The sequence below is a fragment of the Xyrauchen texanus genome, chromosome 48, assembly GCF_025860055.1.
Source record: "Xyrauchen texanus isolate HMW12.3.18 chromosome 48, RBS_HiC_50CHRs, whole genome shotgun sequence".
Classification (NCBI taxonomy): Eukaryota; Metazoa; Chordata; class Actinopteri; order Cypriniformes; family Catostomidae; genus Xyrauchen; species Xyrauchen texanus.
In genome coordinates, this window is record NC_068323.1 from 11,723,035 (window position 1) to 11,748,291 (window position 25,257).

The 25,257-nt window shown below is 38.3% G+C and overlaps 3 protein-coding genes across 4 annotated transcripts in view; 2 read left to right on the top strand and 1 right to left on the bottom strand.

Annotated features, from left to right (window-relative positions):
* The window catches only part of rc3h1a (ring finger and CCCH-type domains 1a), a 29,950-nt gene extending 20,196 nt beyond the window's left edge, over positions 1-9,754 (top strand). Inside the window, exons 15-20 of the mRNA XM_052121923.1 lie at positions 229-430; positions 781-865; positions 979-1,069; positions 2,217-2,348; positions 2,976-3,067; positions 3,974-9,754. Coding sequence (XP_051977883.1) covers positions 229-430; positions 781-865; positions 979-1,069; positions 2,217-2,348; positions 2,976-3,067; positions 3,974-4,106 — 735 coding nt within the window. The 3' untranslated portion in view covers positions 4,107-9,754. The remainder of the gene's footprint in view (positions 1-228; positions 431-780; positions 866-978; positions 1,070-2,216; positions 2,349-2,975; positions 3,068-3,973) is intronic.
* A 300-nt stretch (positions 9,755-10,054) lies between these two features.
* Positions 10,055-15,154, top strand: serpinc1 (serpin peptidase inhibitor, clade C (antithrombin), member 1). Its single transcript, XM_052122379.1, has 8 exons — positions 10,055-10,198; positions 10,552-10,916; positions 11,217-11,432; positions 11,810-11,947; positions 12,036-12,254; positions 12,348-12,522; positions 13,869-13,930; positions 14,053-15,154. The coding sequence occupies exons 2-8, from the start codon at positions 10,557-10,559 to the stop codon at positions 14,230-14,232; spliced, it is 1,350 nt and encodes a 449-aa protein (XP_051978339.1). The 5' UTR covers positions 10,055-10,198; positions 10,552-10,556; the 3' UTR covers positions 14,233-15,154.
* A 2,163-nt stretch (positions 15,155-17,317) lies between these two features.
* zbtb37 (zinc finger and BTB domain containing 37) lies at positions 17,318-24,652 on the bottom strand. 2 transcript variants are annotated; one of them, XM_052122189.1, is made up of 4 exons: positions 24,178-24,652; positions 22,150-23,126; positions 20,659-20,758; positions 17,318-20,226 (listed from the first exon to the last, which is right to left on the bottom strand). In XM_052122189.1, exons 2-4 carry the CDS (start codon positions 23,094-23,096, stop codon positions 19,705-19,707), a joined length of 1,569 nt encoding a protein of 522 aa, XP_051978149.1. In that variant the 5' UTR covers positions 23,097-23,126; positions 24,178-24,652; the 3' UTR covers positions 17,318-19,704. The 2 variants fall into 2 exon arrangements, with proteins under 2 accessions (XP_051978149.1, XP_051978150.1); XM_052122190.1 differs by lacking the exon at positions 24,178-24,652 and having other exon boundaries at positions 22,150-23,396.
* Positions 24,653-25,257: the final 605 nt, after the last annotated feature.

Consider the following 25,257-nt stretch of genomic DNA (forward strand, 5'->3'; position numbering starts at 1 on the left):
ACTTTGTACTAATACTGTTGACAAACCAAAGGCCATAAATATAATTTAGAGGAACAGTGAATTTGTTGATGGCTCAGCCTCATTCATTGTAATGGGTTGGATTATATTACATTTTCTGTGATATCGGAACAATAAAGTGAATCAAAGTGTATTCCATTTAGTTCTTGTGGCAATGAAACATCTCTTAATTCGAAATTGTAAAAATATTTTTTTATGATTTTCCCCCAGCATAATGCAGGTAAGGGTCTAAGAGCGCACGGCTTGGAGCTTCAACGCAGAGATGTCAAAGATGATGACCCCATCATTCCCTTTGGCTCCCTGCCTACCGTGTCCCGCTTTGGAGCCATCTCACGCACTTCTAAATCGGGCTACCCGCCAGACAGTCCAATGCCACCGTTGCCAAACTCTGCCAAACATACAGCTTCTGCTGGTAAACTGCACCTACAGCTTGATATACTGCACTTGAACTGACATTTCTAGGATGCCTTTCAATTTCCAATGACCGTAAACTCTGAATCTCGATTCTTCCCAGTCGCATTTTGCCGCAGCATTGCTAATGGGCAGGCCCAGATTGAATCTGCTGACTTTTTCCGCATTTTCTGCAATGATGTTTGGGCAAAATCTGTGGATTTTTGCGGAATGGATTTAAACATTTAAAAATGTGTTAACCAAACTCTTTTATTGGTAGCCATATATATTACAAAATAAGCAAAACTATTGCTGCTAATGAAAATTAGTTCAATGTTTTGAATGGTTGTTATCTTCTCTTTGTCATTTTAGCGGACTACAACTATGGGAACCACAGAGGGTTCAGCAGCGACTCCTACCAGCAGCACCAAACGTCTCAGGGACACTTCAGTGAACGGTATGTTGCCCCGTCTATAGTCCACTCATCGTTTAAGTTAACGTTTTATCCTATAAATTACATGTCCTTAAGTAGCAAATGGTGAGTATTTCTTTCTCATTTTGCTGTTCCAGTTTGTCCCCTGCTGTGCAGGCGAGGGAACAGCTGAGGATGGAGCTCCAACAGGTCAACCAACAGATCAGCCAACAGAGCCGTGGTCTAGAGGTGAGATTCTCCGTTATGATGATTGCGTCTTAGGCCACGTAAACACTTCAGACAGCATCACGTCAGATCCAATTAAATTTACACAAAAGTATAACATGTTTGCCAACAATTGTCATATTGTCTTCAGTGTCTAAAAAAAGATTCAGCATTAATTGGATTCGGCATCATTTGTTCAATATCCAAATAATAAAAAAAAAAAAATAGCATCAGAATGAAAAAAAATTAAATAATCGTAAAGATTTGGGCTTGATGGAATAAAATCTTTCCAAACACTTTTTCATTCCAAAACTCCTAACAAGTTAGAGGACCTGATTGAGATGTTTGACATTTAAAATATTATAAAATCAACATAGAACTCTGAATGAATAAAACAATGGATCTTTGTGGTACAAATCTGAAGGAATGCATAGAGATGCATTGTTTTCATTTAAACCTTTCCTGTGCATGTTTTCATACCCAAGATTTTGGACATGTTATGGCTGCACAGTTAATCAAAAAATAATAAAGATTACAATAACTGCTGCCGCAATCAACTAATCGTGAAAAGTGTAAATTACAGCATTCCATTTAGGTTTACTTCTGTTGCGTCAATGTTATATTCACAATGTTTTTTTGTTGTTTTTTTTGTCCCATTGTGTTGAAAGTGCAAGAATGCAATAACAAATCAGAATGGTTTAAATCACCGTAGACTATCGGCATATCTGTAACGGAAAACCTGGTATTCTATAATCGTTGATTTGCTCACTGTGTATAATTAAATAAAAATTTGAATAACAATTTTTGTTTTTCATGCAAATGAAGTAATTAAGGAACACAGCTCTATGATTCTTTTGGACATGTTGCCTACATAAAGAATATTGCATGGAGATGCCCCACAGAAAATAAATATTTAGATGTAAATTCTATTAATCTAAATAATCACAATTACAGTATTAAGGGAAATATTGTAATTTGACAATCATGATTTTTGTAATAATTGTGCAGTCCTAGGACTTGTTATGAATAAGCCTTAAAAGTGCACTCTAACTGTATGAGGTGAACGGTTGAACATAACAGAATTTAACATTTGCTAACCGTTCCATTAGTCAGTGGTAGTGTGATGATTCAGCCTCTCTCTCTCTCTCTCTTTCTCTCTCTCTCTCTGCAGAACTCAAGCTCTGTGATGTCTCAGCCGTCTCGAGTGGACTGGTCCTCTCAGAGTTTATCCAGTGAACAGCTGAGTCTTGAACTGGACCAGGTGGAGAGAGAGATCGGCATGAGGACACATGGGATGGCCATGGTTAGTGAGACTTGCAATCTGTAGAGGTTATATTAATCATTCATAATTAATATATTCAGGGCTGGACTGGTAATCTTGCATACCGGGCATTTTCTCAGTGTGGCGGTGCACTTTGGGGCTGATCAGGGGAGGCCTGGCCATCGGGAGAACCGAGCGGGCCGTGAAAGGTTCCGAATGGGCCGAGATAAGCTAAAAAGAGCCGCCGTGTTATGCAGAACAGACCACAAAACGGCACCGCGATATGCACAAAAAGGACAGTGAAACTTTTGCACCCGATTTCTCTTCCCAGTCCAGCCCTGAATATATTCCATTACCTGTAAATAATTCATGAGCTGAAATTAGATTTTAGGCAAAGTCCTTTCTAAGACTCACGTTCAGATCTTTCAAACTTGTATGACTTTCCCTCTTCTGTGGAGCACAAATTGAGATGTTAAGCAGAATGTTAATTGAAAGTAAATGTACTGTAAAAGATGATGGATTATTCATTTTTGGGTGAACTATCCCTTTAATTAATCATCGGTGGCTGATTTAATATTTATGCTGACTGATTTCAGAAATGCACCTAGTGTTAAAATCATCATGTGATTTATATCCCTGTGATCGGGCTTGATTTTATTTCATCTTTAGGAGAACCACGATGGCAAGTACAAGCTAGTCTCAGTCGGAAACGGCCAAGAGGAACGCGCTCTGCAACGAGACGAGCATCCACTGACTCGCAGGTGAGATGTAATTATTTAACCTAAATACAGAGCTCTGTCTTTCAATACAAGTCAAGATTTGATTTCAGACATGCATGAATTACCTCCACTATTTAGGATGAATTTTGATTTACAAGGGCTGCGATATGTTTGTGATTTCAATTGGAGTATAGGGCCATTAAGACTGAATGCGCGCATGCGCCAAAAAGAGCTAGACCCAGTTAAGTAAGCAAATAGAGCAGAATGCAGATGTTTTGAGGCTTGTTTTTAAAAAGTTGACGTTCTTTTGAACTTGACACAGCGTCTAGACATGGTGCTCCTGCATGAGACATGCAGCAACGGTTGAAGACGACCATCAAGCACAGGGGTGTCAAACTTGGTTCATGGAGGGCCACAGTCCAGTAGAGTTTAGCTCAAACCCTAATTAAACGCCTGAAGCAGGTAATCGAGGTCTTCAGGAGTGCTTGAACATTACAAGGAGGCATTTTGGAGCAGGGCTGGAACGAAACTCTGCAGGGCTGCGGCCATCCAGGAACTGAGTTTGACACCCCTAGAAAAACAATTGAAAAACGGCTGCAAAAGCACGTTTGGATTGAACAGCATTAGCATGTTTTAAAAGTATCACTTGTTTAAACTTCAGTAGCCAAGTTTGATTAATTTGGGTGAATCGGTTCAAAATATCTGTTCCAATGAATCAATGATTCGTTTGCATCATGACTCTAAAACGTTCATTGAAGTCCCCGTGTGGCATTTATAGTCTATTTAAATGTTTCGGTAAAAATATATGTAGGTAAATACAGATTTTAATTATATTTGGTTGAAATGATGGTTTCTCTATTATACCTATATCGCCCAGCCTTAGTGATCGTACATGACTCAATATGTCCGTCTTGGTATTTAACATTCTCTCTCTTTCTCTGGTTGTAGTGAAAGGTCAAATGGCTCCATTGTCTTGCCACATGACTGTGGTCTCATCAGCAGCAGTATGTCCTCATTGACGAGCAAGACATCCTCTCTCAGTTTGTCCTCGGAACAGGTGGAGAACGGAGTTCATTCTTAGTCGACTCTTTCTACCTCAACTTCCATTTCCACTAACACCATCCCTCTCTATGGAGCCCTGGGCACCAGTCAGCTCCCCTATCCCAGGTTCACTCCTACAGGGTACTCTCATCACCCCCCAAGCTTTGGTTATGTAACACGCAACTCATTTGCTTAATTCTGTTTCATTTGTTCTTGAGTGTTGTTCTGTTAAATAGATAAGGGCTAGATGACCATTTAACACTTGTCAGGCAATTATGGGTTGAGTCCATTAGGATTCACTGTGGATGTGCCTAAACAGACTTGCACAATCTTGCCCTCTGTTTACAACAGTACCTGCTGTTGAGTATTTGAATTTTGTTGCTCTGTGAATCACTTTTTCCCTGAGCCAAGCCTTCTTCTATTGCCTTCTCCTCAGTCTTAAGTATTTGTCAGGCAACGTGTACAGTAATTCGACAGGAATAATGTTTTAATTGTCGTTAGGTAAGTGTACCATTTTGGTTTTTGAAAGGAAATTCGGTTTTTGAGTTTTTTGTCATATGCGCTACATTTTTGGTAGTTGCTCTATTGCTTAGTTTGCTTGGAGTCACGTTTACACTTATTCTGTCACATAGTTTACAGTGTTTAAATCAATATAAGAATAATTTTTAAAGTATGTACAGTAACTGCTGCATATTCATCCAACAGTAACTAACCAGGCATGGCACAAGTTTGCATCTATAAGCAATTTTCATCTATATTGAGGCCAAAGTATACTAAGTTTTTCTGCATGCCGCTACATCTCAAAAACAGCGTACGGAAAGTAAACGTCGTCATCGACACAGTAGATATTTGGACAGCCCTTGCGCACTTGACTGGTTTGTGATACTCTTAACACAGTTGATGCGCATGCGTCGAACACATCCGAATGTTATTGATGTTTAATGCACAGTAATGTGGAGCGAGATTTTGCACCAATGAGATTACACAGGAAACCTAGCACAACACCGCAGAAATAGAAAAATGTTGGTGTTTTGGACAAAAACTCAACCAAAAAGCTTTTATCGTTTGTCGCTTTATCGCGTTGTGCCAGGCTAGGGTAAAGTGTTACACTTTTTATCATGTGATCAGTTTCATCATGATGGGGGTCAAAACTATACAGTATATAGTTGTTTTTTCCATTGGGCTTCATTTGTTCACCAGCTTTTGTTTACAGCGTGATGTAAATGTTCATTGTAATACTTAATAGTAATGCTCGTAAACCCAAGGGTTCACTAAATGAACCTTAATTCCGCTCGTGCCCACAAACCATTTTCTGATCTCAATCGGGCCCTTATATTGTTTTCAGTGTATTGCACTGTTCTCTCAACTGCCTGGAGACTTCGATTGAGCTGGCGTTAATAATCTTCTGCTATGATGGAGAATCATTGCAATTGTTCTCAGGGATGCAATATATTTTTTTTTTTTTTTTAATGAATTGAAATACCAATCCAGGTCACTCTTTCTGTGCATGGAGCAAATATAAAGAGAGAGATGGATGTGGAGTCTGTGGTTGGTTGGGAGGAACTCAAACTTAAACGCTTTTTGTACCCCACTTAAAGTTTTTGTTTTTATATTGTGGGTATAGTTGCATTTTTCATCCTGTGGATGAAAAGAAAAACCATTATGACTACACACAAACATACATTCTGTTTTAAGAATGCCGATGTAATATATCAAACTTCACTTTGTCAGTGGAATAACAATCTTCAAAACAAGCATAAATTCCAAAATCTGGAAGCCTGGTGATTTATTCGTAAATGTTTGAACATTTCTTATGCACTGTTTCTTAAAGGTAACTCATTTCTGAATGATGTGGCATATTGATATTCAGTCCAAAAAAGACTTTGATCCTCTTAAAACCGCCACAAAACTCCTCTATTCTCAGTTCTATTTAACTTCTTTGAAGTGTTTTATTGGGCTGGTTTGATCGAATCACAGGCAGTATGAGCGACCAGTTCTCCTCACTTTCATTCATATACTGGCTGTGGAGGGGGAATGGCTCCTGGGTGAATTGTTTCACTGAACATTGAAGTCTTGTGACAGGTCTAAAATCTTTAAGATAAAGGACAGGATGTTTGACTGTTTGGACTGGAAATAGTTGGACGTCTTATCTTCAAAACAGCCAAACCACTAAGCGAGGTCAGAATATTTCCCCACTAGTATGTTATTTGGGTTCTGTTTTGCGCCAACTCAGCAAAAATTGAGCTTTCTCATTACATGGATGTCCGTGAGCTCTGTACTCCACCACCGGCCAGTTCTCCATCTGTATTTTCATAATGAAAGAGCTTTCTGAAGTTACTCCAGTTTATTTAAGGAAGTTTGCCCAAGGCTAAAATATTTAGCTTTGTTTTTATTTTTTTTATAGTGTGCATCACAGACAGACAGAAATATAGGTTATACATGGTGTGTTGTTGGGTGTGAAATATTGATGATGTTGTTTAATGATAAAGTTGAACACATACCCTTTAGCTGTTAATCTTTGTTGAACAAAATCAAGCATTTGTCCGTAATTAAGTATATAATCACATGTAAAGTGAACAATCAGGTTGGAAGTATTATGAACGGCACTCATTTGGTTAAAATGAGCATTAATCAAAATTTAACTCAACACATATTTAATAGATGAACAGGCAAAGGGTAGGAAATGTGTAGAATTTTGTGAATGGCAGGCTCAAATACTACGGGTACAAATTTTTGTATGCAATGGCATTAAAACACGACTGTAAATCCATCAGTAAAATTATTCAAAATATAAACTATTCGCTGTAAATCTCAAACTTACATTCTTCCACGCAGATCACTTCCTTAGTGGTGAGATCTCATCACTTGATACAAAACACTGTCAATTTGGAGTGTATTAAAAATGTTTCTGCAAGTATGAAATGGTCTCACAAGACATCCTACAGATTCTTTAAAAGCACATATTTTGGTGGAACGTCTCTTAAGTTGGAGTTGATTGCTATTGTTTTATTTTCGTTGTTTAGTTATCTTTTTGATAGTGTTACTATGGCTTCGGTCTGAGCTTTAGACATTTAAGCAATCGTCAAAATTGGAAGATTACAACTTAACAATTTCGATTTCAATTTGGTTTTGATAATTGTTGATCTGTGATTCACAATGTAGACTTTAATGAAAATTAGTTAAAAAGAAAAGGCGAAAAGCCGGAAGCTTTGTTTCTGTGGAGCCAATCTACTGATTATGGAGGACTATCTTGTTCCTGTTTTATAACATCTACATTCTCTGTTTTATTTTAAAAGAAAACCTTTGGTTGGTTTAAGTATATTTGGGTGTAAACGCCTTTGCCCTGTTGCCTACTCTTTCTTCTGGACTGTAATTTTTGTTCGACCACAGTTTCAACACTTCAAGACTGTGCCTTTTATACAAATCTGCAAATATTAATGTGTTGGGTGTGTAGATGTAGCCAAACCATCTTTATTATATTCAATAATAATCAGATCTTCTCAGTCTTCTAAGTCAGCATTTATATTAAATGATCTTTTCAAATCTGCAGGCTTTCAGGCCACCAACTGAGTACTGCCTATCCTTTCTGAGATAAAGGAAATTATTGCCAGGTCATTTGATTGTTTTGTTTTTTTTGTAGCCATTTTGTGTATCTTTATACAAGCGAACTTGAGTATTTAAGCGTGTTTCATGGAGTGATGGTGATTGTTCCATCTTTTTGGTGTTAAGGTTTGGAATGGATCAGGAAAACGAGGACAGTCTATTTATTTGTGTATTTTGTCATAGTTTGTGTTGTTTATTGAAAGAGGGAGTACCATGGCTTATTTCATGATTCATAATGTTATCGAAAGTGAGGATACATTTTCATACAAGCGTAGACAGTTCCTTTGTACTGAAGCAAGACTGTTTTTTCCAATGACTGTTTCCTTGAATGAATCGCAGATATGAACTACTCTCTCAAAGAAGGGCTTGATTTACTGTGGTGTTGAAATGATGTACTTGATGTCAGCCATTTGAAAATGTACAAAGAAGTTTAACCTATTGTTGTTTACATGATCTCCCAATGAGCCAATTGGGATCACCTTCGATTTAAAAAGGGAACCAAAATGAGTGAAACTTGTCAAGGTGATGTCTAGGTTATATTTCAACCCCCTCTCATTACTGTAATTAAAAAAATATTTTACATTTACCGTAATGCAAAAATCGAATTATCATTACCATAACGCAAAAATCGTATTATCATTACTGTAACACAAACATGTTATTCTCGTTATCGTAAAGTAAAAATCGAATTTTCATTACTGTAATGCAGAGCAAAAATCTCCACTTTACCGTAACGCAAAAATGTAATTCTTATTACTGAATGCAAAAATCTAATTCATTTCCGCAATGCAAAAAATATCTGTCAATACTGTAATGCAAAAATCTCATTGTCATTGCCTTATTGCAAAAATTACATTCTTATTACGGTGTGAAAGAAATTCAATTAAAGAGAGAACAAATGCGTCCGGACAGGATTTTCGTTACTGCATTCTGGTATCAATAATAAAATGTCATATTACATTAATGAGAATTGGAAGACAATGTGCTATTATATAATTAAATTATGCTTTAAGTGAAAACTTTATGGAAAATATTATTTGGAATTAAATATGATCTGGACATTTTTCTGTGGGATCCACCCACCCAGTGCTGACTTTTTAATTAAAAACAACGTATGTCTTTTTTATGATCAGCGTCCAATGAAAAGCCTCCGTGTTCGTTGGAACTCCTGTGAGTATAAAAATGAGTGATTGTTGAATGCGTTCAGGGTCTCTTAAAATGAGAATGTAGTGCTATCTAGTGTAACATGTCGTAAAACTGCAAAGATTTATATATGAGGAAATAGGAATGGTTGAAATTTGAATTTTGACACTTAGTGCCTGAAACACCCAAGATTGCAGTGTTTTCCCACACTGATAAATGATTAATGGTACAGAACGTTCCCTGGTCTTGAAGGAAAATGATACATTGCACACACATACGTAGGAGGGCATTTCAGTAGTATATTGAGAAGTCACAATGTTACTTGGAAAGCATAAGGGTTGTGCACATAAATACAGGCTTTAGTGTTTTAGCTTATAGCTGCAGGATGTAGTTTTGAACTGAGTGATTGTGTTTGTTCTGATGTGTCCGAAGGCAGTGCTGTCCACCTCATTTCTGTCTATTTGTTCCAACATACTCATTGCTTGCACTCATGTATTGACTTTTTTGTGAGATGGGGAGTTTCGTGGTCTTTTTTTACCATGATTCATAACATTGGGAAATATAATTGCTTTTGATGATTTCTCCCATATTATCTCATATTAGACTGCTTAAATTAAGGTACACTTTAACTTCTACATGAATAAGAAAATAAATGTTTGTATATTATACTCCATTAAGGAATGTTTAGAATTATATTTCTCCAATGTGGATGTAGTTGTAATACCTTTTTATTTTCTTCTTTGTACAAGATTTCACTGTGTGAAATTTTGGATTGCATTTTTGTTTAATACAACTCCTTTTCTTCTTTGAGAGGGCAAGTGGGTATTGCCAACTGGATTTTTCTTTTTTTTTTAGATATTGAAACACTTGAAATTATTTAATAAGAAATGTATTTTATGTGCAACGGTGATTCTGGCATGAATTATGAATAAATGATATTGTAAACCATCTCTTTTCTGGTCTTTTTAGTTTTTTTACTAGTTCATGCATATGTAAACCCCAATTACTAGCTTTGGATGATGGTGAACATTGAACTAAAGACCTTGTTTGATTACCATTGTCTTATAGTTTTACTGATAAGAAACAGAATATTTGTTGTAAACGTCAGTACCATTCTTTGTTTGGATTGAAATGGATGGTTTTAACAATGATTGTTTTGATTGGATTCCACATTATGAATCATATCTCCTCTTCTTGTGAATAACAAATCTGCACTAATCAATAGCTCAAAGGTTGGTTTGAGTAAATTTTGTGTCTTTATTCACTGGAGTGCTCTTAAGGGTACTGACCTGTCCAGAGAGCAGTGTTTTGCTTCAGTTTGCTGCCAACTCAAGTAGAACATAGCCCCAAACAGATCTTTAAAAAAAGCAAATAGGACGACATCAGGTAAGTGATACTTATACTGCATTCGTTGACTAAATCTACAAATGGCCTAATCAGAAAGAATTGTTCTGTTAAAAGAATTATTTGTACGTGTCTTGGTCGATCTTAGGGTTAACCTTTAATGTAATAATAGACTGATTTTTATTTTCAGCCCAATTTGGTAATGCAATTCAGGTCAAAGCTTAATGTGTAATATGGAAACTCCATGTATGAATAAAATATAAATTAAATGTTTATTTTATATACAAATCATTCCAAAGGCGCATTATAAAAATAGAATTTTAGGACTAAGAAAATCTGCTAGTAGCCATCTCATTTAGGTACTGTTCCTGGTCTGACTTCTCCTTCAACCTTAGGTAGGATGAAGTTGTTGGCATGTATGTGGGCTCTCTGGGTTCTCGCCCTCTGCTCGGTTCAGGCAATCAAAGATATCTGCAATGCAAAACCCAAAGACCTACCCTTGGAGCCAATGTGTGTCTACCGTAGATCAGACCCCGAACTAGAACCGACTGAGGAACCTGACAAGATCCCAGCTGGTACCAACCCTCGAGTGTGGGAATTGTCCAAAGCCAACAGTGGTTTTGCCCTCTCGTTGTTCAAGCAGCTTTCTGAGGAAAAGCCCAGTGATCAAAACATCTTTCTGTCGCCAATTAGCATCTCAACTGCTTTTGCCATGACAAAGCTCGGGGCTTGTAACACCACACTGGAGCAGCTCATGAAAGTAAGGTGTCAAATAATTACAACATCACGAAAAAAATACACTATACACTGACAGAAGAAAATGTGCATAAATTGTACATCTAGGGGTACAACAGCTTGTCACTGGGGCAGTACCCTCAGTAAACCCACTGTACACTCTTTACACCTTAAGATGTAAATGTATCTTTAGGTACAATGGGTGTACCTTTGAAGGTACTGCACCAGTGAGTGATTTTCTATTGTACCCCTAGAGGTACCATTTTTACACATTTAGTGTAGTAATAAAATGCAGGTCAACAACTTCTCTATCTTCAATATGTAGGTGTTTGAGTTTGATTCGATAAAGGAGAAGACATCAGACCAGGTTCACTTCTTCTTTGCCAAGCTGAATTGTCGGCTGTACCGCAAAAAGCACGAGACGACCGAACTGATCTCCGCTAACCGTTTGTTTGGAGACAAATCTACAGTGTTTAATGAGACCTACCAGCAGATCAGCGAGATGGTCTATGGAGCCAAGTTGATGCCCCTCAATTTTAAGGTAAGTTGTCTGTTTCCGTGAACAAGTTTCGAAGTACTGTCACTGTAAAACTTAAAATACTCCAGGTTACATTTAGGAGCCTCACGTGGCCTATTTATGTACTCAAGGAACTTCAGGGTATACTTCAAGAACCTCAAGGTCTTTCCCTTATGATGGAGTTACTTAAGGAACTGTTGATAGTCCGTACAGTTTTTTTCTTGCCGAAACTAAGAGTACGTTTCTCAGGGAACTAAAAGGTTGCCTGGGGGATCTCCAGAATGTTCTGCCAGCATGGCAGTTGAGGAACCCTAAATAGCACCTTGAGTATCTTTTAATTTTTACAGTGCAGGCTATCCAATATTTTCCCATTAACTAATCTTTCAAGTTTTGTTGTGCAGGAGAACCCTGATTTTTCAAGGAAGGTGATAAATGAATGGATCGCCAACAAGACAAAAAACAGAGTAAAAGACACCTTGCCAGAAGGTTCAATAGACTCCATGACCATATTAGTCTTGGTAAACGCCATCTACTTCAAAGTAAGTGTGGATATATGTAGGTACTCATCCTTAACTTACAATTTTCCACTTTCAAGCTTTGTTACAAAGTCCGATTTTTGTATACCAGGGTCAATGGAAGCACAAGTTTGAAAAGGAAAATGTCATAGAAGCTGACTTTCACATTAGTAAGACCCAGAAGTGTCCAGTCCACATGATGTACCAAGAGAACAAATTCCAGTATGCCAGAATTCAAGAAGACAACATACAGATACTCGAGTTGCCCTACAATGGTGGTGACATCACAATGGTGCTCATCTTACCTACCGATGATAAATCTCTGTCAGAAGTAAGTCTCTTTAAGACGATTTGCAAAAAAGTAAATGTTCTCCTTAAACATCCTCTCCTGGACATCCAAGTAACATAATTGTATCTAATTAAGGTGGTGGCAAACATGAACCTCAAGAAACTTGTTGGTTGGCTACATGCCATGAAAGAGACCACAGTGGCTGTGCAGATCCCTAGTTTCCGTATTGAGGACAGCTTAAGTCTCAAAGAGCAACTGAAGAAAATGGGCCTTGTACATCTTTTTAGTCCAGATCATGCCAGTCTCCCAGGTATGACTCTACACTTTAGCTGCAAAATTCAGTATACATGCCAGTGATACTGGTCCATCTACAGTATGTATACTGAGGCCTTTTTGAAATCCGATGTGGTTACACATTTAAAGGCTAATTCACACTGACCCAACTTACTCCAACAAACCCCAACATTTAAAACGTTCTAAAGTGGAATGTTGAATCACCTGTCAATCACATCTAGAATGTACATGTGCATTCTCTATACAAGCCGATAAAATGCAGATTTTTTAGCGTAATATGAGGTAAAGAATCACAATTTATGATACCAGTATTGTCAGATTTTATTGCTGATTTGAAACATGTTCTATGATCATAATCGTGACCAATCGTTTTTGAGATTTTGGTCTTTCTTCGTTCAAGTAGATAGGAGCTGCACTGGAATGACTAGAAATATCCTCCCGAGAGTGTTCCAAAGATGGCCGACAGTGGACTGACTTGCTAGAAAGACTTTGGGTTAACACACTGTTCCATCAAAACCCATAAACCATGTTTATTGACATCTGTTGGGGCAGTGTGAATTAAGATGAAGGAATGCCTAGTTTTTTCGCCTGCTGTTACGTCTTGCACTCAATTGAGTGTTCGAGCCTTTCAAAGTATACTAAAAAGAATAGTTTGACGCATGTGCACTACAGTTGATTCAGACTAATCACACTGTGAATTCAGTGAGAGTAGGTTGAAAGTTCTGCAGTTGAAAATCGGTCTTTGCTTACTGAAATTCTAACCACTGCCCCCTGTGCCCAAAGCTGGAAGTGTTGTTAGACATATGGGCATGTGTGAGCTCCACTTTCCAGGTGAAATGTCCAAAGAGTGATGCCAAAAGAGAGTTGTATTTATAGTTTTAAATTATGTAATACAGTAATGTATATTTGATTAACTTTAACCCGTAACCCCAATCCTAAACCTAACTGACAGTGGAATAAAAAATGTAGTTTAGAACAAAAATGCAATGTGAACGCCATTACTTCCTGGTTCCCATGGGACCAGAACTCGTGTTTTGCAGGTTGCTTGCGCAATCAGTAGTGCTAGAGGGAAAGTTTTAATCAAGTGAATTGCTGCCAATTGTCTGATGGGGGATGACACTTGTCAGTAATTCATCAGTATGGGGTTTATTTCAGAATACATGAACTTTCGCAAGCTACATGTCCATTGCAGGTCCGCACGGATACAAACAAAATGGGCTATGCCTGGACCCTGCTGATGATGAAATTTACGCAACTCTCGATGGATAACAAGCATACTTTAGGCATAAGAGTTTACTTGAAAAGCCTGACAAAAATGTACTGCCATTGTTTTCGTGGGGTTATACTGTACTTTTTTTCTAGGGATGGTTACTGAGGGGCCGGCCTTGTATATCTCTGAAGCTTACCACAAAGCGTTCCTTGAGGTATATTTTTAGTATTGCTTTTAAATTGACAAAACCATTGCTGGCATAACTACATTGCAAGACAGTCCAAGACCTGCCATTCCAAATATCTTGTTTTCTTCCTGATTTTTACGTCTCTTCAGGTGAATGAGGAGGGTAGCGTGGCAGCTGCTGCCACAGCGGTAGTCGCCAAAGGGCGTTCCTTTAACATCTTCCGGGAGCAATTTATAGCAAACCAGCCCTTCCTTCTGCTGATCCGTGAGTCCACTATCAATGCCTTGCTCTTCACCGGCCGAGTGGCAAATCCTTGTGGGAGCAGTTAATATGGATCTGGCACTACGACGATGGTTATTGATCATCATTGTGGTTTATTGTAACTTGATGAGGCTGCTTTGTTTCTTCATTATTGGTATAAAAATAACTTAAAATTTCTCACAATAGGCTGTTTTTTGAAATGAGCATATCAAGAGGTTCAATAGTTTGCATCGAAAAAGAATGAACAGCAGTAATAATATATGTACAGGCACAGAACAAGGATAAAACAGGTTTATTTTTTCATATTAGAAATTTGGGTTTAGCAGTATCACACAATCTGGGCGTACATAATCATACATTTAAAGAACATAATTACAAATCCTTCACAGTTACACTTAAAGTGCTTAATTTATTTTTAGAAGAATGGACTTGACATACTGCCAGTGAGAAAAGGACATAGTGGTTATTGTGAAAATGGCATTCACATTATTAATTATGACTAATCATCCTTCTTCCTGTACCATTTTAAAAGGGCAAAGTCCTCACAGAAATGTAGATTAATCATAAACTGATTAACATCAAATAAGTAATTATATCTTTAATCGCCTATGAATATAATTTCTAAATGATTAAAACAGAATATATTTGCTATTTCAATACATACATTGGTTTGCTATTAAAATTAGACTGACTTGAGTTCTATTATGCTAATGCTTGAGTTTTTAAATTTGGACTTTCAACCATGAAATGCCTGTTATATTTTGTTTTATCTCATGGTTATGTAAAATAAAACATTTTCCTTAAGACATACTATAGACTATAATGCTTTTTGTGAGCTAAACAATATAGCAGGACAAATTGTAAAGGTCAATATTTTGGCTTCTCTTGGTGCAAATTTAGACGCCTAAAAATGTCTATGTTTGGCGATTACAAAAGACAAATACAACATGCAAATAAACAAATTCTACTGAGGGTCAGTAGAAAAAGAAATTGTCTTGTTTCCTTGTATAAAGACTCTGAGGTAAGAAAACAGTTGACAACTTCTTTGACAAAGTATCACGTTTGCTTGCTTATTCAAACAAAGTGTTGATATACGTGTAGGCTCTTTGCATTAAAGTGTCCTCTTCCGAAATGTGTTGCTTCTAACATATTTGCCCCAGAGGGACTTTGATGCGACACAACTGAACAAACTGAAGTGATAGTTCAGTGGTGTCATTTGGTGTTCTTGTTCATGAAAAAAAAAAGAAAGAAAAACACTTTGCAATATGGTTCAATCTGTTAAACATTAGTTAACAAAGGAACAGTTACAGCATGTATTTACATTGGTTAATGTTTCAACATAAATGTATTCATAAATACATTTCTTTCAATTAAAAGTAGTTAATGCATTAACAAAGATGAATAAATGCTGTAAAAGCATAACTGTGCATTATATCTCATTATAACAAACATAACCTTATCGAAAAGTGTTGCGCACTTAATTTAAATTGCATTTGCCAAAATGCATAATTGCTTTCAATTTGATTTAAGACGACAATCTTTTTCATGTAACTTCTAATTTTAATGTCAATTAATTTTAGGTCAAATTTTGAAATATATTGGCATAAAGTACAATAATTAAGTGTGAAATACATTGGTGTTATGGTGTCTTTTAGTTTTCGGCCCACTTTATTTTAAAAGCAGCTTGGCGATTTTGGAAATGGGGTGAAATATTGCTTTGTAGGTAGTTCAAACTACACATTCTGTAACACTGTGTTATGATCAGACATAATTTGGTATTGCTCAGTCAATACCATTAAACTGCAGTAGATGCATTTTCATACAGAACATGAATGAAATATTACAGCCTAATATATACACTGTAGCAACACCTGTATCCTCTGCCGTGTTATTTAAAGCTTAAGAAACAAATACAAAAGGCAAACAGATAATATTTGAATTAATAATATAGTTTAAAAAATTTCAAATAAAAAAACAGGCCGGTCGGTTGACCATTAAAGTTTCGAAGGCCAATGATAGATATGCACAAACAAATTAAAACATGCAGAAATGTCATTATCATTAGCCCTAAAACCCAAATTCATTTCAAATTTAGACCGCTAAAATGTGCAATACAATAATTGGAATGCTTGATTACAGATATAGATCCCTTGTTATTAAACGGTTGTTATTTCATTCTTATAGAGAGGATTTAAGTCTCCCAAGTCTTATATACCCCGATTTAAAATTCAAAAAATTAAAGGCAGTCCATTAAAAGAACCTTTCATATTCTTAAAACATTAGATTATGATTATGTAGCTTACTAAAAAATTCATCTGCCATTCTCTATTATTATGAGGTTGCATTGTGACAAATAAAAGCGTCATGCTCTTCTATTTACCTGGGTTCTGCACTGTACAACAAAGTTGAAATTAAACAGTTTCAGGTTTGTATTTCACTGCGACTGCATCTTGAGGGATGGGTATTTACATCGAGAGGAAATGTTCATATGCGTGTACGTTTTTTGCTGCACTTGTGAAACATGGCGACCCGAGTAACCCAGAGCCAGAATTCCAAGAAAGAATAACTGCTTGGTACAAACCAAAAAGGTAAACACAAAAAGTAAACAGCGAGTTCCTGATATTTGTAAGAAGTGTTTACCTGCTGACCTGTGTTCACAGATGTGAGTGACGGTAAAAGTGGACATGAGGTGAGGCGCTCAAAATCCTTTTCGGAAACATCAGTAGCTGTTTTTTATAATATTAATCAACCCTTTCCTAAATAACGGTCACAACCGAGTGTGATTCACAGCCTTATAAAAAAATCAGAATTAATAAGAGATTTACTTTCGCTTAAAACGTCTTTCCTTTTGTTGATCACTGTAAAAACTCCCTCTTTACTTTTAAGTATAAATTTGTCTAAATATGCATAAGTGACATGTATATAGATATACAAATATACTAAATAAAAATATCCCCATCCTATCTTTAAATGCCTGATATAAGCTCTTTTTGTCTTCCTCCAAATCTTAAAAGGGATGGTTCACCCAATCACCCTAACTTTTATGGGTTTGAACCCCATATGACTTTCTTCTGTAGAACACAAAAGTGATATTAAGCTGCCTCTGTCACTATTCACTTTCATTGTGGTGGTGGGTGGGTGGGGTGTAATGGGGCAAACACTCTGCCTAACATTTCAATTTGTGTTCTATGGAAGAAAGTAAACCATATGAGTGTTGGTGAACTATTCCTTTAAGGGTTTAAGGACTTCCACTTTATATATATATATATATATATATATATATCGGTTCCTTTGGTTACTGAGAGCTTCAGTAAATTCACATCAATAGCACCAACTGGAAACATCTGTTCGTAAGCCAAGTGTAAAAGCACTTGACCCCAAATGGTTCAAGTGCCATCCACTGGATGAAGGGAAATCTCACACTAAAGTCGTTCCGTGGCATTTTGTCATTTCCCAGACATCACTGACATACGGTTGCTGTTTTCTAAACTGTTTCGACGACCATTTCAAGTCCGTTCTGGTTCGTCTCCGTATTTCTTTTGACTTGATACAAAAAGGCAGAAGGTTATGCCATGTTGGAAACCCCTTCCCCCTGTTCTAACACATTCTACAAACAAAACATCAGACCAGTATAACAAGTTGGAGAGACTTGTGAATCTCGCAACGATGTACATGAAACGGAAAAAAAAAACACTGAACAAATTCGGTTGAGTGCATCCACGTATCTTCGTGTGACAGATCGGTATTGCGTAGTGATGAGAGAGAGAGAGGTAACTGTGCGGTATTGTAGCTTATCTGAGGTTGAAGAATGTCACTGTATAATTAACATTCAGCAGCTGGGTTTTACAAAGACCTTTACGGGACTAAATTTGAATAAATATATTTGTTACTGCTATATTCTACCATCTTTTCCCCCAGCATGCCTGTTTCCCACCAATGTTAAAGGAAAAGTTCACCTGAAAATAAGAATTTAGTCATACTTTATCCCCCTGCCCCCCAAACCCATAAGTCTTTCTTTCTTCCGTGGAATACAAAAGGAGAAATGTTGAATGTGTTTAAATGGGGGCACGGGCCCTGAAGATTCACTTTCATTATGTGGAACAGAGCGGCTTCTGTTAAACGAAAGAAAGTCATTTGAGTTCAGAGGGGCATCAGGGATTGTAATCAGAATTTCTATTTTGAGGCGAACTGTTCCATCAAATCAGGAAAACGATATGCTGTGAGTGTTTCTTAAACGGAGGCCATGTCCACACTACAAAAGTTGTCGAGTGAAAACGAAATTAATTTAGTTACGATTGCGCATCTCATCCACACTAGAAAGACGTTTTCCGCCACCAAAAATGGAGCGTGTTACCACATATTTAGTGAAACAATGACGTTAGGAAACTGACAGATTAGTGTGGACATGGCCTTATGAACCCAAAATTCCACGGCCATTTTCCTTTCATTCTCTTTGAGGCCTTTAGCATAAATGTGAGCAATAAGTTTAGATTTTATGGCAGGCCGTATCGGCACTTAATACAAAACAAAAACCAAAAAAACAAATCTGATGTTGGGTCAGACCTGAGGGTCCCTAATAAAAACTGAACCCGTTTTTCTAAGCTTGCCATGGCAGGGGAGCGTGATGTCTAGCTCCGGATTAATTTATCAAGATTGTCTCAAGGCAGAGAAGAGAAGGACTACGACGTCCTTTCGTTTTCATAATTCACCATCTGAAACAAAGTAGTTTGGCAATTTCAATGCAATTTGACCAAATCATAGCTAGAGCTTCTCTTTTGTTTGTCCTGAATTATGACGTTCTGTAGTAGTACAAAAATATAAAACAACGTAACATATGTGTATTATATATATATATATATATATATAAGACAGGAAAGGCAAAAAACTAAACAAAACTAAAAAAAAAAAAACAGAAGAAAGAAAAACAGAAAAAAAAAAAATCACTGCATACAGTGGTGTGTGAGGTTGTTGGAGTGTGGCTTGTCTTCATTTGTTGATGTCCAGTTCAGTTTGTATGGTGAAGGTAGATGCGGTTTAAAGCGGAAATACCATTTATAAATCCCTATAGAATACTAGTCCTAGCAAACAGTTCTTTGCATTTTTGCTGTCAATGAAAAAAAACAATTGTCTAAAACTTCCCAAGTATAACGCAGAAGATTCTCCCTTTTTTATCCGTTCCTTGTTGACAGCAGCAAAGAGAACCTCCTACTTCCAACTCTACTGCAATTTTTCAGTGTGGATGGTGGAAGCCAGGGGACATAGGGGTCTCTGAAGACAAGGTCCTGTTGGACCCCATTGTCCTCTGTCTCCATGGACTCTTAAGGCTAGGGTATACTTCGTTTTTACATGTGCCGTTCCATCTCGCACACGCTTGAGCACTCAGCCTTTCAAAGTATAAGCGTATAAGCATACGACCAATGACGCAAAAAGACAAGGACTGTCCTGGTGTCTAGGAAAACTACGCACTGTGCGCAAGACGTACCGGCACGTGGAAAATTGAAGTACACTTTGGCCTTTAATATTTTTCCCCTCAGAAGCCATCAATCTGGCCCAGTTGTGGAGACCGAAGGTTGTACCCCTTCTCCAAAGGACGAACTGGCGCCTCCGCCTCCACCGTTGCCCTCAGTCTCCTCCTGGGTGGGCGACTCATCTTCGTTCTGGCCTCCCCGGGAGGTGACCGTAGTGGTCTCGGGCGAGGCACTGTGGGACACATCCTGTGGGGTGCATCCTGGATGGTTCTTGCGGAAGTGCTGGTTGAGGATGGCCTGGAAGGGGAAGCTCTTGCCGCAAACGTGGCAGTGGAAGGGCTTGTTTCCCGTGTGCTTTCGAATGTGGTACTCAAGCTGGTCCTTGCGGGTGTATTTCTTCCCGCAGATGCGGCAAACAAAGGGCGTAATGCCCATGTGCAAGCGCATATGGCGATCTAGGCTACCTTTCTGGTTGAAGGACTTGCAGCAGTAGATGCAGGTGAGACGGGGGTTGTAGCGGAACCATCGATCACCTACCTGTTCTCGGAGGTACTCCTCGTATCCTCCCATGTCAAACACAGCTTGTTCTTCTCCCTGTAGGGGAAAACTGATTGGTTATGGTCTGTTTCGTGTTCGTGCAACCTTAAAATTAAACATGAAAACCCAATTGAAAAACGCTGTCATAACTTCACCCATACTGAAGCTGAGAAAATGGCTTCAAAGTATGCCTTTAGAAGAACTGGAATTTGCCACGTGAGCCACAATGACTACTTTTACGATACTTTTGGATCCTTTCTAAGCTTTAAGGTGAGACAATTGTATTGAAAATACTACAATATTCATTAAAACATCTCCATTTGTGTTCTATATAAGAAAGTAAGTCATATAGCAAGATCAGTAAAGAGAAGAGTAAATTATTACTGAAATTTCCTTTCTGGGTGATCTGTTCCTTTAAAAAGTGAAACGAGGGATATAAGTGTTAAAGCCAAGTCTTGATCTATGTCTTCTACATCTAGGATGGGTTACCTGTGAGGTGGGATGTCTCTGGTTGTCAACTCTCCCCGGAGACTCACTCTTGGCTCTTTGTCGGTCAGCCATCACCACCACACTTCCTGTTGGACTAAACCTGATGATAAAACACAACATGGCTTAAAACTGAACACTTTATACTGAGCTTGTATGCAGAGGCGAATGGGGTATTTTTGTGGCAATTAAATGTTGCGTCACACCTGGATTATCCAAACCTTAAAGTCAACGTGAAATGAAGTTTGCAACACATTTTACATCCATAATATGTCACATTTCAATATGTCAATATGTGTATTTTTAATGAGTAAAAAATGAAGGGCCAGACTTGAATTATTCCATCTTGAATAGGAGAAAAAGTGGTCTATAGACAGGTGGTGGGAGGGGAGGAGTTGGAATAAAAGAGGGCTTGTGACAACAGTCGAAAAGGAAAGTTGTTATAGAGGCAGGGAAAGTTAAACATTTTGATGAATTTTTTTGAAAAATACACTTGTTTCTGTCTAAATTGGTGCTTTTTACTATTTACTATTACCTGCACTAAGCAAACATTGTTTTTATTTAGAATAACATGCACCAATGACTCATATTAACCTCCTGCGACCCTCGTCCACATGTGGATGTTGTATTTTGGCTTAAGTTAATTTAAACCGAATGAATATTGTTCACAAGACTCTACACTGTCATTTAAGGGTTAAACTTCTGGCGTCACATGACACAACAGCATGACGTCGATTTCCGTTAAGCTCTACCACGGGCGCAGCGCCAACAAAAGTGCCTCTGGGAAGAAACCTCAAAATGAGTAGCATCTCTATTTTTGTTTGATATTCTGCTTTAAAAAAGGCATACATTTTTCAAGCACCAGCGCGCTGATAAACATGATGTCCACATATGTGGAAATTGGGACCTTATTCACACAAAAGTTGAAATAACAGGTTAGTTACTTTGAATAACTTTCAACATTAAAGGGACAGTTTGCCAAAATATTAAAATTCTCTCATTATTTACTCACCCTCATGATATCCCAGGTGTGTATGACTTTCTTTCTTCACCAGAACACATTTGAAGAAAAATAGAAAAATTTCTTAGCTCAGCAGGTCCTTAAAATGCAAGTGAATGGCGATTTCTCATTTGAAGGTCCAGTTATCATAAACTTCATCCATACGACACCAGCTGTTAAATTAATGTCTTCTAAAGTGACACGATTGGTGTGAAAAAGATAAATATTTAAGTACTTTTTTTAAACTCTAAATCATGCTTCCGGCTGGCAGTGGTATGCGCGTTATGTAATTGAATTGGCATTTGAAACACGCGAGAACTGACGCACGTGCGTCACAGCCGGAAGAGTAGTAACATTAGACCAGGAATGTGCATTAAGAAAGTAAATGGTGTACATTTTCATTTCAACAATTTCATTTTGATTTTGAACCCAGCTATATAAATGTTAACATAACAGAGAAATAATAAACCATACTTATGTAAGATTTCACACACCTCTCTGTCTCACTGAAGCTACTGGAAGGCTGGGAACTTTTCCCCCCTCTTCCCCCATCCTGCACTAGTGTACTACGTCCTGAGGTTTCAATCATCACCGTTGAACCCTCCTCTGCCCCGCTGCCATCTTCTGCCGATGCCGGAGTCTCTGCCCCAATCCACTCTTCCATCCTTTCCGTCTTAATCCGAAACCCATCCACTACCCTCACGGTCTGCTCTCCGCCCCTGTCCACTTCAGTCTCTGTCTCCACATACCACTGCCCAGCTCGATTAATACGGAGAATGGGCACTTTCCCAGATCTCACCTCTTCCGAGCCAATTCCGCTGTGCTCAACGATCTGAGGGCTCATGGACTCGCCAGGAGGACTGATTTCTCGGACTTCCCTCACATCACGAATGTTGATCACCCCTCCGGTGTTGCTGATCAACCTAGAGCTGCTATGTCTGGGACTTAGGGTGCGGGACCCCGCTAGTGCCATTCCGCCTTTTCCTGACTCGATTGTTTGGTTGGAGGTTCTGTGGGCTCCGCCCCCAAGCTCTTCCTCCACATCCGATAGGCTGATCTTGAAGTGGATGCCCTCTAAAATCTGGGTGCAGCGATCAATAATATGCTGCATTTGGAGGAAGCTGGCCGCCGTCAGGTAACTGATTATATCTGTGAGTTGCAAACACAACCGACCCGTGTAGCAGAACGAAAGTAGCTGCTCAAAAACGGAAGGATTACGGATAACCGAGATGGACACAGTGCTCATCTCACTGAGCGACATGTGGTCCCGGAAGTAGGGGGAGCTGGCGGCGAGGACCACTTTGTGGGCACGGAAATTGTGGCCCTGAATGTTGACCACGATGTCGCACAAGCGGCCCTGCATGCGCAACTGGTTCAGATGCGACAGGACGGAGTTGCTGAAGTCCGGAATATCAAGTTGGATGCTCCCTGCTCGTTCCATGCGGGCTGCCTATTCTGCTGCAGTTCAAAGCTGTTGACAACAAACAAGAAAAATCTGTCGAAACACAGCGCAGCAATATACATTACAACTCCACACAGCAACAACAACTGGCAGAATTTCTACAACTAAGTACTATTTCCAGGTTTTACATGACCATGGGAACCCTACATTTTGGTAACACTTTACATTACAACGTTTCGTGTTGAATAACATACATGCATTATAATAAACTACAGTGGCAATAACATGGTGGAATTTGAAGCAGTTCTACAAACTAGTTTTACATCAACCCTCTCATGCAAATATAAAGGTCATTTTTACTTTCCAGGCTGTGATGTGCATTCCAAACCACCATTGATTATTACATTTGGTACATTTTCACAATTCTATATGACCATCCTATTTAACTGTCTAAGTGTTTTTTATTTGTAAGACCATAAATATAAAATGGCTGATGAAAGTGATGATGCACCAATTACATATTTGGAATGGTTACAACTATCTGCTATTGCAATGGACAGATTTGTAACTCTCTCAAAATAATAATATATATATATTTTTTTTGTACCTCTCTTTTTTTTTGTATTATTAGTAGTACCCAATACTATGTATTTAATATTGTAAAACTGTAATGCAACACTGAAACATTGTAACACTGCACTCTACATTGTGTCCCCCATTTTCCTTTAAGAAAGTTGCATTTGGATGTTGATGCATTTTTTGTAAACTTAAAATTTTCACTTCACCTTTTTAAAATGATTACTCAATACATAGTAAGATCATAACAATGTAATGCAACACTGTAACAATGTAACACTTTACTGAAAATTGTGGCTCTCATTTTTCTTTAAGTTGCAGTTGCATTTGCATTTGGACGTTGTGGAATTTTTTGTAAACTGAATATTGTTTCTCACATTTTTTTTTTTTTTAATTAGTGGTGATTAGTAGTAGTTGTGACACTCATATTCAAGAAAGTTACTGTATATTAAGGTACTGTATAATGCCCCCTATTCTTTTAAGAAAGTTACATTTGCGTTGACATGTTGTTTACATTTTTTAAATGTGACCATTTTGACCTCACCTTTTTAAAATCGGGCACAAACACCAATCCAAAACAGTTGTCTGCACACTTGCACTTCTTTGTGGCTACAAAACACAGCCGTCAGAGACCAACGTTGTCATTTTTTCATTGCATAGATCAGCAGGATTGATTCGCAGTGTTACTTTGTCTCTGTCTGTTTTTGACATAGTATCGGCCGACGGCGCAGCTGTAACCGGCGGCGTGGCACCTATGCACGGTTACAGTAACGCACTGCAGCGCGGTGATGCGATGGAGCCTACCCGAAATACACGCACACACCGCGGCGCAGAGCAGGGCAGGCAGGCAGGCAGGGAGGTGCCTCCACGCCAAATGTATACCAAAGAAAACTATAACGCCTAAACAGATTTGTCCTGTCTTTCGCGACAGCCAGTTTTTAGCGATCTGGCATTACACTTCGCCCGTTTCGCAGTCATTATTTATCGTTATACTTATCGCCAGGGCTGCTGCTGTCGCTTTCGGTTCCTCCGCCGCTCTCATATTCCCCCATGTATAACATGAGCCAATGTACAGAAAACGCGAGTCGTTGTGTGAACTGTAGTTCTACAGCGCCGCAGCCATTGCAACCAGCAATGAGGTGAATTGGTGAAAAGGACTCATGCTCCCATAATGCACTTGCGTTACCATTACGGTGAAAGTGGGAGATTGGTTGCATTATTTTGGTAACAGTCTCCCCCCACCCCCCCCCCCCCCCCACCCCCGATTGTGTATACAGTAAGATTTATTTTACAAAATATAAATGGAGATATACTGGCTTAACTATATTCCATGGAGTCTTAAACAAACATGGGTTTCACTTCTGAAAAATAAATAAAAGTTAATAATGACATAAATATATAAGAAATTGTTGCAAGTCGTGTTGCATGGCAATGCAGGCACATCTCATGACATCAGTAACACGGAACCCAACTGAACCCATGAAACAATGGTCACATGCCCTTAACAATAAACTGTTTACAGAGGTACCTCGTTAATCGTTGACATGTCATCCGTCATTTGCAATGTACTAACACAATATAATAGCCTTGTACCATGTAGCACATATGCAAGTAATTGCACTAT

Excerpts from the sequence above, each read along its gene's own strand:
- serpinc1 (XM_052122379.1), top strand. The coding sequence starts at position 10,557 with ATGAAGTTGTTGGCATGTATGTGGGCTCTCTGGGTTCTCGCCCTCTGC. Across the intron at positions 10,917-11,216 it reads CACTGGAGCAGCTCATGAAA|GTGTTTGAGTTTGATTCGAT; the intron begins GTAAGGTGTCAA and ends TTCAATATGTAG. Across the intron at positions 11,948-12,035 it reads TAAACGCCATCTACTTCAAA|GGTCAATGGAAGCACAAGTT; the intron begins GTAAGTGTGGAT and ends TTTGTATACCAG.
- zbtb37 (XM_052122189.1), bottom strand. The coding sequence starts at position 23,096 with ATGGAACGAGCAGGGAGCATCCAACTTGATATTCCGGACTTCAGCAAC. Across the intron at positions 20,759-22,149 it reads AGCTTCAGTGAGACAGAGAG|GTTTAGTCCAACAGGAAGTG; the intron begins GTGTGTGAAATC and ends TTTTATCATCAG. Across the intron at positions 20,227-20,658 it reads AGAGACATCCCACCTCACAG|GGAGAAGAACAAGCTGTGTT; the intron begins GTAACCCATCCT and ends TTTCCCCTACAG.